Source organism: Akebia trifoliata, chromosome 6 (genome assembly GCF_017979445.1).
Source record: "Akebia trifoliata isolate Shusen 1 chromosome 6, ASM1797944v1, whole genome shotgun sequence".
NCBI classification, from domain to species: Eukaryota; Viridiplantae; Streptophyta; class Magnoliopsida; order Ranunculales; family Lardizabalaceae; genus Akebia; species Akebia trifoliata.
The window spans coordinates 2,407,363-2,427,885 of NC_141380.1; the positions used below are offsets into that span (position 1 = coordinate 2,407,363).

The 20,523-nt window shown below is 34.8% G+C and overlaps 2 protein-coding genes across 2 annotated transcripts; one reads left to right on the forward strand and one right to left on the reverse strand.

Moving 5' to 3' along the window:
- Positions 1–2,113: 2,113 nt before the first annotated feature.
- Positions 2,114–11,206, forward strand: PHT4;1 (phosphate transporter 4;1). Its single transcript, XM_086444953.1, has 10 exons — positions 2,114–2,685; positions 4,662–4,769; positions 5,797–5,952; positions 6,131–6,346; positions 7,286–7,495; positions 8,310–8,447; positions 8,982–9,083; positions 9,557–9,622; positions 9,868–9,952; positions 10,658–11,206. The coding sequence occupies exons 1-10, from the start codon at positions 2,242–2,244 to the stop codon at positions 10,753–10,755; spliced, it is 1,623 nt and encodes a 540-aa protein (XP_086301079.1). The 5' UTR covers positions 2,114–2,241; the 3' UTR covers positions 10,756–11,206.
- Positions 11,207–12,397: 1,191 nt separating this feature from the next.
- CYP86A1 (cytochrome P450, family 86, subfamily A, polypeptide 1) lies at positions 12,398–14,439 on the reverse strand. Its single transcript, XM_086444954.1, has one exon. The coding sequence runs from the start codon at positions 14,218–14,220 to the stop codon at positions 12,667–12,669; it is 1,554 nt and encodes a 517-aa protein (XP_086301080.1). The 5' UTR covers positions 14,221–14,439; the 3' UTR covers positions 12,398–12,666.
- Between the last annotated feature and the right edge of the window lie 6,084 nt (positions 14,440–20,523).

Genomic DNA, 20,523 nt, shown 5'->3' on the forward strand with positions numbered 1-20,523 from the left:
CTATTGTAATTTGAATATTGGCCTTGGTTTCTATTGGACCTTTGTGGTTCGGGTTGATCATGATCATGAAATATCCTGACACTCAAATAGAGATATAGGTCAAGTAAGTCTCATTCAATTAGGAAAATGGAACCTCTTTTAGCCCACAAAAGAAACGCTTTGCGTATTTTGAGACTAATAAGTTACTAAAGATTTTCCTTCTTTTATGAAAACAAAGGTAAGGACTAGTCAGACATTTCTTTTGAGATGAGACTAGTCCATGCAATTGCACGTCTTGACCCTAAGGAAGTTTTCAAAGGTGTAACAAGATAAATCCATAGGTCACTCAATTTTGAACACATGTATAGAGGAAGCAAATCCCTGTCACTATTGCAAGGCCAATACTAGACATAACCAAATCTTTGGTTTTTAAAATAAGTTAAATTCTACGATGAATCCTCATTCATTTCTAAATTTATGAAATAGATTGAAGTTGGAGATGATGGGTTATTGATATAAAAAAAATCGAAGGGTTTTTAGCAAAAACTGAGGGTAAGGGTATTTTAATCATTTCATATTCAAAACGGCAATGGAAACCTTCGGAAAAAATGAAAAAAAAAAATGAGAAAAAAACAAGGAAAAAGATAAATATAAAAAATAAAAAATAAAAAATATATGCGAGATATTAAAAAGAAAATGTAATACAAAAATACATTAGACATTTATTCTAAGCTTTCAATATATTTTTGAGAATAAAAACACTATTGAATATCTATGCATGATAACATGTTTCTATACATAATTAGACATTCTATGATACTAAAAAAACGTTTAACCATCAACCAATCTTTTAAGCAGAATAAGACAATATTGAAAAATTAAAAAAATCATAACACCAAAAACACCATCATCAAATCTCATATTTAACAACATTTATGAATCAAATCACAAACAACCATAAGACTATACAAATAAATTACTGACGCACAAAAAATAAGATTTTATTATTTTATTATTAAGAAATGTGTTTAAAACATGAAAAAACATGTTTAAATGTTAAAAAATGAGTTTAAAACGTAAGAATGTACTCCTTTTTTTGTAAGATAAATTTTTATTATTTTAATCGTTGAAGTTTCTAAATACGTACTTTTAAAAAAAATGTAGTTATTTGTTATTATGGTACATGTTAAAGTGCAATAAACACACTTGGGAGATTGAATTTTGTATTGAAAATGCTTTAAAAATCTTTTTTTTTTTTTTATATACCAAAAATACGCCCAATGCTTACTCCCTAGGTGTATTTATTGCCCTTCAAATTATTAACAAGACCCAAAAACAATAGGGTGACTTAGGTTTTTTCCCATTATTCCTGGGCTGTCAATTGACCAGGTTTGAGCCGGGCTTTAAATGGTCTGGGCCTTTTAAGGTTAAAAAACTTGGCCCGAATCCAACCCATCTAAATATTGGATCGGGCTGGGTTGGGCTTAACAAATAAAATCTTAGTCCAAGCCCTATGCATCTATAGCCCGTCTACCTATATTCAGGCCATTTGTGGGTTGGGCCAAATCCCTTTTTAACCACTTTTTATTGTATCAAAAGCATACAATATAATAATAAATTGATCAGAATAATATTTTATTATTAGATTTGATAAAATAAATTTCATTCTATACAATAATATTTTATGACCACCATTATTAATTTATAAAAAAAATTATTATGTAATATATTTTAATATAGTATAGCAGGTCGGGCTATTAAACGGGCCTGTAATAAAAAACCCAAACCCGACCCTATAATAAAACAGAGTTGGCCCTGCCCGAAAAATAAATGGACTAAGAAATAAATCCAAACCCGATCCATCAACGGGCCTGATCGGGCCAAACTCCGGCCCATTGATAGCCCTAATTATTCTTATAAGAAAACTGAGGCCAATGGACGAATCTCATCAGCTTCAAAATACAGGGGTATCTCTAATATTTACTAAAATGTGAGGGTATATCTAAATTAAAAATAAAAAAATAAAAAAATCGTAAACAATGTAACGGTTTCCGATATTTCGTTACTGGCATATTATCCAATATCCGAATCTGTTTTCTCCTCATTACCTCCACGGTCCAACCTTTCGGATAAAATTCTGTTGCCACAACAGACACGTGTCGACGCGAAAACCAGTACTCACTAATATCTCTCCCCTCCCCCTCCATTAACGTTCTCGAAGCTTTCGAAAATTTCCTCCAAAACACTCCCACGTAACGAACCATGGACGCAGGAGTCTTTTTTCTGCCTTTCACGCCTAATATCACTTCTCTGCACAAACGCAACAACTCCAACTCCAACTCCAACTCCAACTATTCCAGATTTTCAAAGAAGATTTTCTCTGCAGATTTTAGACACCAAAAGCGAATTCGATTCCTAACTCCGAAACTTCAAAGTGAATTTCGTCTTCTTTCAAAAAATTTAGGTTTATGGGAAGGTTTTTCGCACTTACAGGAAGTTGGGAGAGTTCGAGCTGATGTGAAGTCGGAACCTTACGATATTGCGGACTCTGCACCAGATTCTCTTAAGTTTCCAGATGGTTTGCGTGAGGTTTCCATTGATGAGGATGGTTTTAAAGCTGAAGTTCCATGGTGGGAGCAGTTTCCGAAACGTTGGGTGATCGTAATTCTCTGTTTTTCGGCTTTTCTGCTTTGCAATATGGATAGAGTAAGTTTCCTTTATTCTCGAATTCTCTGTTTTATGGATTAGAGATGCTTATCATCATGTACAAATGTAGTCACAGTGATGTACTTAAGCTGAAATTGATTTTCTCCGTTAGGACTTTTACTTAATTTCAATTTCAATAGTTGAAAGGTTGAAACTAGGTTTGGAGTTTCATTCTGTTGTGCGGAAGTGTAACAGGAGCAAAAATAAAAGCGAAAACAATCACACAAAGAACACATGATTTATGTGGTTTGGCAGGGAAGGCTGAGAATACATATAGAAAAACAAGGGTCATCGAGCTCAAATGGATTACTAAATTGGCAATCCAACCCCACAGCCCTCTAGATGTCATGGAAAAACTCAGATAAAATAATAATAATAATTAAAAAAAAAAGTTTTCTGGGCTTGATCCAAGGTTTTGAAGATGGCCGGCTACTGAACCGCCACCAAACTCCCAAATTTAAAATTAAAATTTAACAGTGAAAATAACCTCTTTAAAGTTTTTTTTTAGAGTTTATGGAATTTTGTTCTCTACGTACCTGTGGCATCAGATCATGTTTTTGGTTGCCACAACGTGAGTTTGACGATCAATCTTACCAAGTAAGGCTAGCATTACTGATACACATATATACCCTACGTTTGAAAAAGGACCCTTTACTTCTCATTTGCCTCTTGAAGCCCAAGCCCAACAAGAATACTAGACATATCACAACACATTCTGTCTCGGGTTATGATTTCTGGAGGAGATTCTGGCTGTGTTTTGATGTTAGTATTTCTCTATTTGATGTTCATGGAGCCATGTTGTTTGATGATTATGTGCTTCTACTTAGGCCCTTCTTGGTGTGGAACCAAATTGTCAAAAAGGCAAATTTGCGAATGAAAATATTAATGAATAATAATGGGCTTGAGTGCTCCAAACTGGAAAAAAATACAAGAAAAGCTATTTGGAAATTGATTTAGCACCGCTCATTTGGTGCTGGAGAGATGGTGATGGTGGGCTTGAGAGACTCTACTGTCACAGAGTGATTTTTAAAAATGTTGGCTTTACTGATATGTATGATTCCCATTAGAGATGTTGTCACCAAGCAAACATAGATGCTTGATTCTCCACAAATATTTTCAGTTTACAGTGCAAGAATCCCTACAAATATATTCATTTGCATGGATTTGTGGCAATTTATGGGCATACCAAGAAGAGCCCAAATAGATGGAACATCTCTGCCAAAGAGGTCTTGTTAAAAAACAATCAAAACTTGTGGAGACACTTTAGTATGTTTTTTAATGAAGGATGCTATAAGGGTTGATTGCATAAGGTCTACAGATCCTGTGTAGCTGCAGATGGCACGTTAACAAAAGGTTGAGTGGCTTTGGCAGTTCAGATATTGTCTCAGAAACATTTATGCTATTAAGGAAAAGTTTGAGTGATTATCGATTCATTACACTTTCTGGGAGACAAACAGGGCTGCTGATTTTTGGTCTCAATTTTGTTAAAATATAAATGAAAATTTCTTTTTTTTCTTTTGTTTTTCCCATCGTGCTCTCTCAAATTATTTTAGATGATGTCAGCGGGTGCAAATATACTTCTTTGCCATTTTTTTTTCTAGGAAGTTAGCAGGGGAGGCTGGTCTGCCTAACCCCAATCTTTACTTCCAAAAAGAAAACAACAACCGTCATCATTCATGCTTTAAAAACAACAAAAACAAATAAATACTGTTATTCCTTATCAGTCTTTTCATATCAAGGTTGTAATTAGGTGGTTCTTTGGAATTCTAGATAAAAATACAGCTAAATGACAAGTATTTGCTTGTTCACGTAAAAGTTCTCGTCTTCTGGTTGTGGTTATAATGTTTATGCTTTGTTATTATTGTTTTGTAGTCTTTATTCAAATTTTATCTAGCCTAATTTTTTCGTAAGCTTAGGAGAGCATTGATATTATCGAAAACTCCATTTATATATTTGAAAGACTGTTGTGTTGACAGGTTAATATGAGCATTGCCATTCTTCCCATGTCGGCGGAGTACAATTGGTCTCCAACAACTGTTGGTTTGATCCAATCTTCTTTTTTCTGGGGTTACCTTCTCACCCAGGTGGGTTACTATTTACATTTATTAATTTCCGTCTTATTTTGCTTTGAAAGCTCTATATTCCCCTTCCTTTAACTCTGAATTCTAAAGTGATATTCATTTCCTCGCCATATTCTGATGCATTGCTGTCCAGCATGTTTTGAATGAATAAGGTCTTTTAATATTAAGTCTAGCTTTTGCAAAAAAAACAACAATTCTGCATATTCTTTTATTAATTATTATTATTTTTTCCTGAACTAAGTAATTTACTCATCAAACTCAAGAATTAGAAAATTTTAACTAAATTAAATATTAGAAAATATGTTCTAGTAAGACTTTTCTGAAACTATAGAAATAGAATGTTAATTAACCGTTATAAATAGCTTGTTATTCTAATTGCTGGTTTTTTTGGCCATTATAATGTATAAGCTGTTAGGCACCATGCCTCCAACATTGAGCATGTGAAGATGAATTCTAGGAAAATCTTTAATTGGGATTGCTTCTGACTATTTAAGATTGGGGAGTCTCTATAATTCCCTACACGATCTTGAATAGTAGCCTATTAGTAAGAGCTACTATGGCCTTGCATGGTTGCTTCTCAGTGGTAGATTTACTTGTGTATCTGACAGTAATATTAAATGGGGCATATTTGAAAGTAATTATTGGCTTCATGCAACATTTGTTTTCTTGAGTTCCAGTTGATATTCGTGCATTTTTATCTACATTAAACTATAACAAAGTATTGAGAACTAAACATGTTTCTTGTTTTCCAGTAAGCAAGCAATAGTCTTCTAGGTTTCAAATATTAAAAAAAAAATTGTTGTCTGCTTTTCAGATAAACCGGTACGGAAGTACCTTAACATCTGACTCACACTTTTCTTCAGTGATAAATCATAAATCTAAGCCAACAGCAGACCTATATTTCTGTTATTACCATGTTGGAATCACGCTTCTACTGCTTGATGTGTATGAGCCAGTTTCTTTCTGATTTACGCTAAGTTTAGAACACTTTCATATAGTATTTCTTCTAATTGTTAATTCTAAATTGTAGATTGCTGGAGGTATATGGGCAGACACAGTTGGTGGGAAAGCTGTCTTGGGATTTGGGGTTATTTGGTGGTCTATTGCCACAGTTCTCACACCTATTGCTGCTAAGCTTGGCTTGCCTTTCTTACTTGTTGTGCGAGCGTTCATGGGTATTGGTGAGGTTAGTTCCTTAATTCTCTTTTTCTTTACTAGAGATAATAAATATAATTTACATTTGGGAGAATATTGGTTACATTACTTCATGGAACTTCTGTCAGGTTGTCTTTTTTATGTTCCATGAGTCGACTATTCGTTGTTTGTTCTGTTTGACTATAAGTTAAGGTTGATTCATCTTTCAGGGTGTTGCCATGCCAGCCATGAATAATATTCTGTCCAAGTGGGTTCCTGTAGCAGAAAGAAGTAGATCTTTGGCACTGGTGTACAGTGGCATGTACCTTGGTTCGGTAACTGGTCTAGCATTCTCACCATTTTTGATACATAAATTTGGTTGGCCATCAGTCTTCTACTCCTTTGGCTCACTAGGAACTGTTTGGTTTGCAATGTGGCTGACTAAGGTAAATTCTCACCACGCTTAATTCTTGTCATTTTTATTTTTTCTTTCATCAACATGTTTCTTTGTTAAGGCCTCTAGGGAAATTAATGGACATTCCTAGTTCCTACCATATGGAAACCCACTGATTTGATATATTGATAGCTAAGAAGTTACATATGCTTCTGCTTCCTATAATTTATTTCTACTCTATATATTGGATGGATCAATGGTTATAAGTTTTTCATTGAATTCTGAAATCACTTAAATGAAAAGATGTATTGTTCTATACCAGACAAGTATGAGGTAGTTCATATTAATTTTGTAAAAGGAGGGTATATGGTAAGTTGAGTGTCCTAATATTTAAATAATTAGTGACTTGAAAATTTGTTTTTACTCTCTTAAGATTTTAAGAAAGCTGCACGTAACATATGGATCTTTTGCATTTTCTTGTTTATTGACAGCATAGTTATTTCACGTGTTGGAATATTACGATTTACATAATGCGTATTTCAAAGCATGGTGTAGGACTATATACTTCATGTTATCTTATTTCATTTATTGTTCCTATCTGAATTCGGATATGTGCCCCAGTTCTTTGGGTTCAATATATATTCAGTATCTATCAAAAAGAAAAGAAAAGGAAGAAAGCAAGTGCATTTTAGGTTCTTTTATTCATGAATAAAGAAGTTACTAATTTATTTGCATGCTTGAGGTTTGGGCATGAACAATAGATAAATATCAGCAGGTGAGGAGTGTAACTTCTTGTGTGTAAGATATATTTTGGAAGGTGTCTCCTATTGGGCTTTCCTACTACTTGACATAAGAACAATGAAGTTGCCTATTTAATTGCCACTGAATATCACGAAGACATTTTTTGTCAACATGGTGGCTCTGCCTCCTTTGAATATTTTTATGCTTAGTTTCCTGATATCACTTCTTATTTTGGTAATTGATTCTATAGGCTTACAGCTCACCTTATGACGACCCTGACCTTCGTCCCGAAGAAAAGAAGCTTATTGCTAGTAACAGTGTTTCCAGGGAACCTGTTAAGGCAATACCATGGAGATTAATCTTATCAAAGCCACCTGTTTGGGCTCTAATAGTCTCTCACTTCTGCCACAACTGGGGGACTTTCATTCTTCTCACATGGATGCCAACATACTACAACCAGGTAACACTTACCATTTAACACTGGTTTTGCGCTTGTGAAAACAATTTCGACTTTACAGTTTCTGTCATCCTGTTAGGATGGTAACAACTGTAAATATTTAGTTGTGACCTATCAGATGTTGCAAGTGGTGGTGGTAGATATTCATCAATTGAAAAAAAAAAAAATGAGGCCTCAACAACAAGAATCAATAGATTCCACCTGTTTGCAGTTCAGAAGAACGACCTAAAAGCCAGCCATTTTAGTACCACACCAATGGAAAGTTCGTTGAATTAGTAAGACCCCCCCCCCCCCCCCCCCCCCAACTACTTTGGATTACGTAACCCTTGAATTAGCTAAGTTTGGCACCTTCATCTTAGCAAAGTTGGCACCTTCATTTAAGTCTGAGTGTTCACTGTCCGTCAGGGGGCTGTGGCTGACACTAATTTAAAGTAGTATGGAGAGGTCTTACTAATTCAGCCACTTTTATGGGGTAGTACTGCTAAATGCTCCTGAACCAGAAACAACATTTCTAAATGATGTGGTACTCTATTAAAATCTAGAGGTTGGAATTTTCTAACCAGTTTTATCTGGTCCGGGTGGTAATGACCTTGAATCTAAGAGGAGCATTTGATGTTAAAATCTGATATTTCTGTCTGGAACTCTTGTTTGATGTCCATAATATTCTATACACTGCTATTTCAAAGGACTATGTGGAAACTAGTAGAAAAATAGTTATAAATACTTTCTATGATACAACACTTTGTTTTGTAATTATTCCAATAGAAGCATCAACTAATAAACTTTATTCTCTCATTTATAATGAATTTCGCTCTAGGTCTTGAAGTTCAACCTCACTGAATCTGGCCTTTTATGCGTTTTACCCTGGCTTACAATGGCAATATCCGCAAATTTGGGAGGGTGGATTGCGGACACACTTGTTAGTAAAGGATTATCTGTCACTGTTGTTCGTAAGGTATTATCAATTTCCTTTTTGTTCTTTAGCATAGAATGTGAGGGATACACTACTACTTGTATGATATCAGTATATAAAGGTTATTGTTGTCTATAGCTTTCATACATCTGGTCACATGTGCACTTGATTTCTTTTAGTATATTTTCAGATGATCATTGCTTCTATCATATTTAAATTCATCAGAAGTTGGAACCTATTTATATAAAATGGGAATATATGGACCAACAGAAGTGAGTTGAACTGTGTTCTGCTCCTCCACCATTAATCTCGTAATTTTTTGAGATCCACGCCTCAGCAGAAACGATTTCACAGATCTTGAAAAACAATGAGATTGAAGGTGGTCAAGAGTTTGGTGAACAAGTGTCAGTTCTCCTCTGGTGGTTGGTATATTTCATCTACCAAATATTGGTTTACAATTTTTGTTGGTTTTTCTTTGTTAACCAGTCTTCGGTGAACAATTAGAAGGCATCATCAGTTCATTTAATCTCAATTAATTTTGATGATACAAACTTGTTCTGCATTACAATCTTGCAGATCATGCAGACAATCGGGTTTCTAGGTCCGGCTTTCTTTTTGACTCAGTTGAGCCATATCAATTCTCCTGCAATGGCAGTTCTATGCATGGCCTGCAGTCAGGTTTGTATGTTTATTACCCATAGAAGTAAAGATATGGGAATAGATAATTTCATGTACTTTCAAGAGCTTCTGCTCAGATATCTGAATAATTAACTATGGCTAATGTTGTTGATTTGCTCACCAGAAATCATAAATGGGAAAGTTCTGGAATCTCAGTTCTCGAGTCTTTTAATTAGTTTCTATTTTATATTTTAATAGTTTGTTAAAGATTAGAAGAACTTTTGGATATTGTTATGAAAATTCTTTGTAAAATCATGTACCCTCTTTTTTTTTCCGGATAGAGTCGAATAATTTTGTTTGTGGAAGCTTTGCTACATTGTTGGGGTGTGATGTCTTCTGGGAATTGATTTCTCAACCTATTGGTGTAGCCTTTATGACGAGGCTCTATCAACTTGAAATTCATTGTACTTGTACACTTCTTTCACTTCAAGTCTGCGTTCGATCTAACTATTTATCATTTTTCTTTTGAATAGGGAACTGATGCATTTTCACAATCTGGTCTATATTCAAACCATCAGGACATTGGCCCTCGATATGCTGTAAGTTCTAAATCCTTTGAATATCATTGATGTTCTACAATTCGTTTAGTGGTGCCGCATTAAAAAATTGGGTTTGAATGGTGAGCTCTACACTCGAGATTGTCTCAATTATCCTGGCCATGATTTGGACACCATATATATGATTTAAGAGATTTTTTTATCCCACACAGTTATGGGTGGCATGACAAGTACTTGCATTCCCTTTTAGGAATTAACATGTTTCTTCTTTCCGTAACTTTATACAGGGAGTACTGCTTGGTCTATCAAACACTGCCGGGGTACTGGCAGGAGTACTGGGGACTGCAGCAACTGGTTACATCCTGCAGCACGGTTTGATCATAACCCTCGCATTTAATTAATGGCCATAAAGTATAAATATGGATAAACAGTATGATATTAGAAAATATATTAATATCTAAATACAAAGGTGCCACCTTCATGAGTAGGTAAGAGTGTTGACATCAAAGTTTTGGTTTCAAGACCTACCTTCACTTTTGAATTACTGATCTCGTTAAAAAACAGACTTATCCGGTGGTAACACCTAACAGTTCTTAAGATGCCAACTTGGTGAAGTCTGTTGAGTGGTTATACCGGACTTGGGATTAAAAAATCCACCTTCATCAGCTTGCCCGTATTAATATCATGTTGGACAATCCAATCATATATGATGAACTGTCCTCACTGAGGTGAACATTATTGCTGAAAATAAATTTTTTCCAAGATCGTAAACTATACGAAGAGTTTGACTTGAATTAACAGTTCAATTTAGAAGTCCAAAATTTTCAATTACAGGTTAATTTTTCAGGTTGGAATGTCAGACTAAATTGATATTTTTTTCCGAGAAAGGTCTCCACAGTAGGGTGAACTCACGATATGGTTGGGTAGTCCAATATGATATTCATGTAGGTCCTACAACCAGGAATTCTGACCCATATACATGTGGGCAATCCAGTATTTTTATGGGTGTTTAATACTAGTTACTTAGGATTCCTAATTTGCAATGTCTTATAACTTTCTCCACCTAATGATTTTCAGGTTCTTGGGATGATGTCTTCAAGGTTTCAGTTGGTCTATATCTGGTTGGAACTGTGGTCTGGAACTTATTCTCAACTGGTGAAAAAATTCTGGATTGATCATCTGACATCCTGATTTTTAGGCACCACCTAAGTCACGATACACCGGACTGAATTGAGAAGCGAAATAAAGAAAACACAAATACCCAAGAGGAGGAAAGCAATAGTCCGGAGGGGTTTTGAAGTATTCGTGATATTTTGGAAACCAGAGAAGGAAAGAACAAAGTAACCTATACAACACATGATATAGGATTCATTCAGTAAAATACCATTTATGCCAAAAGCTAAGAAGCCCCCTTGCACTCCAACCTTTGCCAGTTTAATAAATGGCAGATCATTAGCTGTCGTCTGAAGTGACAATTTCATCTCTTACAGGCCTTTATATACTCGAATGGGTTCGATGGAGCGAAGACAACTTTTATGTAAAATAGCTTTGGCATCTCGATTTGTATATGTACCATGGACACGTCATCAATTTTGAGATTATGTAATTTATCTTAATCTTTGTGTATGATTTTGGTTGCCATATCTTATTTCCCTTTGATGAAGCATAATTTGTTTAGGAGGCAAAGTTGTCATCTTGCCAAATCATGATCTTCAAAGATTTTTCGTGATTTTAGAATATTTTGTTGTCACGGATGTGACACAACAACAAAACCTTATCCAAAGATTTGAGGTTGGTTAAATGAGTCTTTTTTTCTTTCTTTCTTTCTACCACCTAAAGTCAAGCTTAATGTTATTGAGAGTGAGTTTATATCTACTTTCACTATCTCCATCAAAATTCTTTTGAGTGTTCCTCTTGTTCGGTTAGGATTTTTGAATGAAATATTTCTTGTAACTAGAAATGTAATTGGCCTTCATAGATGACTCTTTCTTAGTTAATTGACCTAGTATTGGCATTCTTATGCTATAGGAGTGTCATGTTATTTCTTTTATGCCAAATTGTTTTAAGGTGTTTTTAAAGCAATGTTAGATGTAGTTGTCTAGTTGAGGATTCTTTCATTGTTGGAGACAAGAAAAGATATAATGCAACATGTCTTGATTGAAAATATAATTTGTAGGGACAAATTTATTTAAAGATCAAAATTGTACATGCATCACCTTGAGAAATATACCTTTTGATTGTGTATTCAGCCAAATATACAAGATGTTGGTAATAATAACGGGTTGTCAACTAGAGTCAGGATCTAGAACAGTCCCGTTCCTACAGAATAAGAATGGTGTCTACATGGTAAGATTTCATTAGTGTTTAAAACACATAGGTCTCTTAAACAAGTTGTACACGTAGCCCTATGTATTTTAAATCCAAACAAAACATGCCATGTAGACACTGTTTGATGGTATAGGAATGAGACATCGTTCTAGATTGCGACTCAAGATGAAAATGGACACCAAATTCTCTGATCTATGAAGAGCGCCATGTGTCATTCAAAAATAGTGAAATTTATTATTATATTTTCTTTGACCATACCTGATTAGACACTCGGAATTTCTACGAGAATATATGACTCAGGAGAACGGAATTTCGTGAACAAAAAGGAATCTACTCCTTCAAATCTCAAGATTTGAGCTACAAATTGAAAGGGACTCTTGGAGAGAAGATCATATATGATTCTACTTCAATTCGCATAAATCGTAGACAAGAGATATCTTTAATGACTGTAATATCCTCACATTTGAGAAAGAATGACGACAAGGTCTCTTTATATACCACACACAATGCTTTATTATCTCTTCAAACGACAAACACATTTTACTATTAAATTAAAAATATAAAAAAAGCAAATATATGATCAACATATACCCTCAAACAACTGTGCAGGAGACGACCGAGTCCATTCTTCTGTGACGTAGGTTGAATGACTAAATTGCCCTAGTATGTGGTATGGAGGAACGAATAAACGAGTTGTGAAAATGACAATCATACCCTTTTCGTAAGAAGGAAATAACGAACGTACGAGATCTAGAATTCTAGATTTTGGAGGTGACCCCTGTGAGTGTCCTTGGATGTAAATTCACACGAAGTCCATTCTTCATAAAAAGCGTCAACGACATCTTCTGCTCAACTCGGTGACCTGGAGCCAGAGACAACCGGTAACGTAACAGTACGGCCGCAGCTACTGATTTCATTTGCAAGTAAGCCAAATCCTTCCCAAGACACGTTCTTGGACCAGCGTTAAACGCTACAAACTTGTAACTGTCTTTCGGCGTTTCGAAACGGTCTCCACCTGGTGACAACCACCTTTCGGGCCGAAACTCCAAACAATCTTCCCCCCAAATCGTTTTCATCCTCCCAACCGAATAAATAGAGTACGTAACGGAAGAACCGGCCGGTACATGCGTACCATCTGGTAAAATATCGTCCGATACGACGTACTTGAAGTCCTCTGGAACAGATGGATACAAGCGTAGCGTTTCGGCTAAAGCTGCTTTCAGGTAAATCAAACGATCTGCCTCATCAAACACCAAAGGCTCTTCCACCCACTTCGCTGGATCTTCGCCACGTGTCTCTTTGAGAACCTTTGATATCTCATTAACGATTTTTTCTTCAATTCGTGGATGACTCATAACGAGCCAGAAAAACCAACTTAGTGCCACAGACGAGGTGTCTCGGCCTGCGAGGACGAAATTGAGAGCGATACGAAGGAGAACAGAACTTGGGAAGAAGTTACCGTCAACGTCCCTCTTCTTCATGAATCGAGATAACAGATCATCAGACGGACTTTCCTTACGCGCCGCTATGGCATCCGTCATGTAATTTTCCACAACTTGGAGGCTTTTTTTCAACCTTTTTTCCGCTCCGTATCCGAAAATTTTCTTCAACCTCCACAAGAAACCAGGGTACAGCAATCTTTGAAGAGTCGCTTCTGTAGCAGAATCAAAAGCATTGGCAAATGGGTTATCGGGTAAACCGGGTGAGAGCGTTTCCGGATCTTTTCCGAATGTTAACCCGCATATGTTATCGAACGTTAAACGAAGTAAAATATCTTGCAAGTCTACTGGGGAGTTTTCTGTAGCAGCTTTTGTTAAAATGCACCATAAGCGCAGTTTAATAGTCCGGTTCACCCACCGAGCCATGGCTTGTCTTAAAGTCCGAGTCGTGAATTCAAGAGCAGCTGTCTTCCGTTGGATGAGCCACGTGTCTCCATCGCTGTTGAAGATACCTTGGCCTAAGAGATCATGAAAGGCCGCTTGCCAAGTAGGCCCTTTCGGGTAATTATCGAACCGGTTTCGAAGTATGTGTTCGATGTTTTTAGGGTGACACGTGACAGTGAAGAAACCTTGTTTACTAGCTACGAAAGGTAGAGCAAGAGTGCAAGTCTGATAAGTGGATGAACCACCGGTTTCTCTAAGGTTCCCAGATATCCAGTCGTGAATACGAGCCCGGTTCGCAAATAAACTCGGGAGACTGCCAATAAAAGGCCAGACCTTTGGACCGGTTAGATTTCGGGCGAAATGATAGAACCAGATGAGATATGCTGACGTGGCAATTGCTGCCGCTAAGATGACAGATAGGGTTTCCATTAGTGAAGATAGATTTAGAGAGGAGGGAAGTCAGTACTGAAGAGAAAGAGAGGAGATTGGTGAGTATATATGTGAAGAAGAGAGAGAGATATTGGAAGGGTTGTTAGGAAATTGGAGTCTCTGTTGGGTTGATGAGAAAGGTCTTAGACACGAAAACGATTGAAAAATTTTAAGGACTTTTTTCTTTTCTTTTCTTGCTGACTTGGTGAAACTGTGGGTGTGTTATGAGACAGAGAGAGAGGGGGGTAGTTAGAAATAGTTTACCCAAACAGAGAAAATAGGCTGGTTTGGAAAATAAATGGAAAACCCGGAGAATTCTGGGAAATCTCAGAAGTTTAAGAAAGAACAAGTATGAGTAATTGGTGCAAGTTTGCATGGCTAACGTTTCGAAGAAGAAAGGACTTCTCTACAGTCCAACATCGTTGTATATTAAGAATACAACGAACGGATGACATACTCACACCTAATTAGAGTAAGATGGAATATTAATCATAATTAATCTATTAATTTCAAAGGTACGAAGACCTTCAATCATTACACATCATTTATAATCTGATTACCCCCACGTGCCACACTCAATCCATTCTGGCGACGTGACCAGTCCGAAATCGTAGACCTATACGGCTTGGGAAACAAAATTATACTTTCTCATAAAAATGTGTATCCCGAGACATATAGATCTATGGTATCTAAACTTATCACGTCAAAAGAGTCGATTGAGTGTGCCACGTGCGATAGTCACAACTCTTTATAATATGAAAAAATGGTAAAAGTAAATCGATTCCTAACATGCACAAATAGCTAGTGGAACTTTTGATTCCTTTTAGACATAATTTTTATCAGGTATTGAAAATAAGCAATCAAAACTGATTGGTTCTACTCCATGGGTGCCCATGTGTACACAAAATCTACTTATTTTACAAAAAATTTCAAATTATAAATGGTGAAGATTTTGGTATCTTTTAAAATTAATAATTATTACATAAAATTTTCATGTTTTCATAAAAATTATGCATGCTAATTTAAATATCCATATTTCCGTATAAGTTTATTACTTGTATAGAAGATATGTTGTGTCTTTGAAAGAAATTTTTTTGCAGTAATTTGTACATGATATTGGTTCATTCTTCAATAGAGTTAATTTGTACGATGAAATTTGTTTACGGTTAAAGTGCTTAGGTCTTACTTAATTTGATCTTTGTACAAGTGACATCATGCCTTTAAATCGTCCGCTTAGCACATACTTTTGTTAACATCAAATCTTGATAGAAGGATCAACATATCTCACTTGTCCATAATAAACATTTTTTTATCCCTCTAATACTCTCAATGAATGTTTTGATAGAAGGATCAACTTATCTCACTCGTTTTAATCCATGGGCATGCATGGTTCCATTTTTTCCTCTATAAAAGCAAACAATCACCTTGAATGATGATTTTCAGTTACTAGATTTGATAATTTTCATGATTAATTAGCCATTTTCAACAATCAATTTGGTTGGTCACCTTGGCCGGCCTTGCTTTTTCTATTAATGAAATATTTCTTATAAAAAAACACAAAACACAAAACAAAAAAACCTCTTACAAATGTCTTGGGCACATTCAACGTAAATGTCGTATGTATCAGTGATCAATTAATTGGATGTACAAAGAAAGGGCGTAGATCCTCTGTAACCTGTTATTTATTTATTTATTTATCTCTATGTACCTGTTATAAACGGGTGAGGGTGTGCCACATCATCAAGACTGTTACATGCGGTCATTTAAAATTTAAGGGTTCCCTGACTATCCATTTAAAAAACTCTTGATTAGGTAAAAAAAAAAAAAGTTTTTTTTAACCTATGATCTAAACTATAAGTACAGAGGACTGAGTTGTGGTTTTTATTCAATATAATATTCTATGGACGTACTGTAGAACAAGAGCTACAGAGAATCCATTCCCACAAAGAAATGATACAAAATATTATTTGATTATTTTGTGAGATGATGCTTCAATGCAATTTTTTTTAGGGAGAATATCAAACTTTTGATGTAGAGAAAAGTAGCAAGTTAATTAAAGTTTATGAAATTTCAATTTGGAGACGCCATGATATTTAATTAAGGAATAATGCTGCAGTGACCTTAGACTGAAACCTCATATCATACTTCTTGACATGAAAGTGTATGAGAACCATAGATGTATTTTATTGAGATACGAATGAAAAAGCATTTATGATTCCTATTAACTTTCCCGTCAAGAAGTGTAATATGAGATTCCAACTTGAGGTCATTCCAGCATGAGTCTTTAATGAGTCCTGATAATATGACTCACCAAGTGGCATACTCAATCAACTCTCAAACCTGGACAAGTTTGGGAACTGTAGATCTGTTTACCTCAGGATACATTTTTTTATGGGGAAGTGCAATCATGTATCCCAAGGCATATAGGTCTATGATTCTTGAACTTGTAACGTCAGGGAGTCGATTGAGTATGCCATCTTATGAGTCATATTAGCACGACTCTATTTTATTTATTCATTGGTAAGTGAAAATGAAAGCATCTTTATTGGACCCCAACCTAGTTTCCTAGACTACAAAAATGCCTGCTAACACATCCAAATAACAAATCTTATGGATTATTACCCGTTAAGGGGATTGTTTTCCAAATTTTTCCCTAAGATATTTCTTATTTGAATTTACACAATACATTCTTTCACCAGCTGTTATGATTTGTGGAGCCCAATGGTACTAGTCACGAAGGAGTACTTAAACATAGTGATTGTAATTTGTTATTGCAAATTTTCTCTTTATAATAAAATATATATCTATTTTTAGTGAAAGAGTATAATTTGTAATTGCAAATTTTCTCTTCATAGTAGAATCGGTATGAGCCATGTAAAAATTTCTTTATTTTATTTGTAATTGTATCTTGTTTTATTTTTTTCTTTATTTATTGTTTTGGGATTGGTTTCTTTACAAGAAGTGCATCGCATGGCATCTATAATATGACATTTGTATGTGCACAAGTGTGCAATTAATCCTAATCAGACATCTATTACATTGACATCCATGTTAAGCAAAGTAACACCACATGGATTAAATAAATAAGGGATATATCGAACATGATATATATGATAAAATAAGGAACATTTCCTTGCTCTGATTAAGAACTTTTAATTACATCCACTAATGGAATCATCGGATATTTAGAATATGTTAAGAATTACTTGTTTGAACAAGGACGAAAAAAAAAGACAATGATCTTAGAACTTAATTGACGACAAAAAAAAACCCAAAGACAAATTGATAGGAATCTATGATCATAAGAAAAGAGTAACCAATGACTACTACTAAATTTAAGTTTTGAGGAAAGTGACTATAGATAAATAAAAAATGACCATATAATATTGATCTCTAAACAAAAAGAAAATTGAGACTTAACCATTGATAATCTTGAGACGTTAAATGTTGAAGCGAAAAATTATTCCCTCATCATCACATGGATAACTCGTGTGGCGATTTCCATATTCTCTTTATACTTTAATTGCACGATATGACTATAGTCACAAAGTTGGTGTGCGGGTTTAAACGGCAAGGAAAAGCGTCGAAAACAGGAAAAAACGAGAAAGAAAAAGGAAAAAAATGATGAAATATAAAACATAAAAAATATTTTAGAAATTATGAAAAATGTATATATCTAATAATACATAAGATATTTACTTTAATTTATTCTATATTTCCAATACAACATGTTATCAAACTAATTATAAATTTTATGATGCCAAAAAAAGTTTACTCATCAATATATCTTTTGTTCAAAATAAAAAATTATTGAAAAAAATAAAAAATCATAACATCAAGATATTATCATCAAATCCCATATTTCTACATTTATAATCACCAAATTCTAATATGTATCAAATCCCACATTAAAAAAAAGAAAGTGTTTAGTGTTTTTTTTCCCTTTTGAAAAAAAAAACTTGTTTAAAATGTAAAAAAATGCGTTTAAAACAACAACAACAACAACAAAATACAAATAAAAATAAAAATAAAAATAAAATAAAATAAAAAACACGTGAAAAAACCGTCATCTTTTTTACAATAGATTTGACTATTAAGATTGAACATAATTTGTTGCATCCATAACCATGGTTGTTCAATCAACTAGGGTCATTTTCTTTTGGAGACATAATAGTGGTCATCTACCTGTGACTTTTTACGGTAGAAAAGCCAATTCAATAGTTGTTAGTGACAAGTCTTCAGTTTTCAGATTTTTAATGTGATTTGCTTTATCGATCATAGTTAAAAAGTATTGCGAATGTTGCTTTAATTTGGTTTCTTGTCTTTCCTATAAATTCCACATCTTTTGCTTTCTTAGTTCATCTATTCACACTTCACACTTAGCCATTGTTACCTGGACCAAGGAAGCACAGTGTCCTACTCCTGCATTTAGCTGATCTGTCAATAATCATTAATTTGTCATAATAAGTAATATATATATATATATATATATATATATAGATATATATAAGGTATCCTCCGGATAATTCAAATCGAAGCAATTGGATGTCCGACTCGGGCCTATATGACATGACCGATCGATAGAAATACTCCACCTTTGTCATGTCATATATTCCATACATCACACTAGATAGATATCATATTCATGGAATACGATTCACTTTCAAGATGTCCTAAATGGCTTTTGCACAAATTATATATATTTTTTTTCATGAGAAAAATACTTTCTTGATTAAGTTAGTCGCAAAAACTTGTTAATGGCACCCCCTTCACTGCATGAAAAAACGGGTAAATTCGATGCCAAGATCTGTCGAATTGAACCCCTTTTCACAATGTTTAAAAGAATCGCGTCAAATCTGCCCTTTTTTCCATGAAGTGCTTGTGGCATCCAAAAAATGATTGGATGCTACAGGGATATAGATCACAAAATTTTATGAACTTTCACCCAACAACAACCAAAAAAAAAAAAAAATTTATTTTGTGCCGTTGAGTTTTAATTTTAAATTTAAGAGTTCACTAGTCGTCCATTTTCAAAACCTTGGACCAAGCCCAAAAAAAGCTTTTAAAATTTTCTTAAGTCTGATTTATACAATGAAATCCGGAGGGCTGTGGTATTGGAGGCAATCCATGTGGGCTCAGATGCCCTTGGTAAGGTTTGAAATCTTACTAAGTTAGCCATACGACCTCACTCTCCCCACTATGATCCTGATATAAATCTCAGTCTAATCTTCAAATATTCTGTCTTGTAATTGATTACGATTCCTTGATAATATACATAGTTGTCTAGTTGTCTATGTGACTATACCTCAATGACCAAGTTAATAGAAATTTTACTTCTTTCGCTTATATACTTTTCTAAAGATCCTGATTGTATAACATTTATTTATTTATTTATTTGTATCCATATAGAGATTACAATGTGTTAGTTTTTTCTTTCCTTCATACACATGTTGGTCAGGTGTTGGCATTCCAACACTAGTGCACGCCATTACCATTTTGTATGTGAATCCGAAGGAAGATTTGTCAAGAACTTCAGATTATAGCTCCTATAGTGTCTAGACTCAAAGATATTCTCTCTGGGTTTTGGGGTTAAAGCTTTCGATTGAGTTCCCCCCTAGATGATCAGCTATTGCAATTTTACATTAAGTCGGCTTGGCTCAATTGGATTTTGTAGGTGGTTTGATTTTAAAATTACTTGAATCAATTGAGGAAACTTGAGAAGATTGTACAACTTGGCCAAGTCCCATCCATAACATTCAAACCAATGTTTCAAAAACCAAACAATGATCAGACATAATGTTTGTCAAATTTGTTGGACCACAAACCGACGTTGGTTCAATTCGGTAGGACACATGTACGTATGTATTGACATTTTCCCTAAATTATGAAAAATGGACAATACTTGCAGAACTCATGATTCATTAATAGAATTGATTTAATTACAAAATCCAGTTGAACCCCCCGTTTGGTTTGATTTTTAAAACACTGATTAGACAAGAATAACAAAAATAAAAACACACACATAAGAGAAACCAAAGGTGCCGGAACTATCTTCTTATTTCATTGTCGTCGAAGATGAGCACGTAAATGGATCCTGCTATGCCAGCCCCAACAATGGGGCCAAGGCACACTAAGGAGAATGTTAGCAGCTACACTCAGGCCGATGGCCAGTGGTGCCATGGTTCTAAGGTTCTCGTTCTTCTCGTCAATAGCAGTGGTGCATTCAGTATACACGAGGCCAAATGTCATCATCACTATCATCAACCTTGGGTTTGACGCTCGTCACAAATTATAATGTAAGAC

Coding starts and splice junctions, on each gene's coding strand:
- CYP86A1 (XM_086444954.1), bottom strand. CDS start 14,220: ATGGAAACCCTATCTGTCATCTTAGCGGCAGCAATTGCCACGTCAGCA.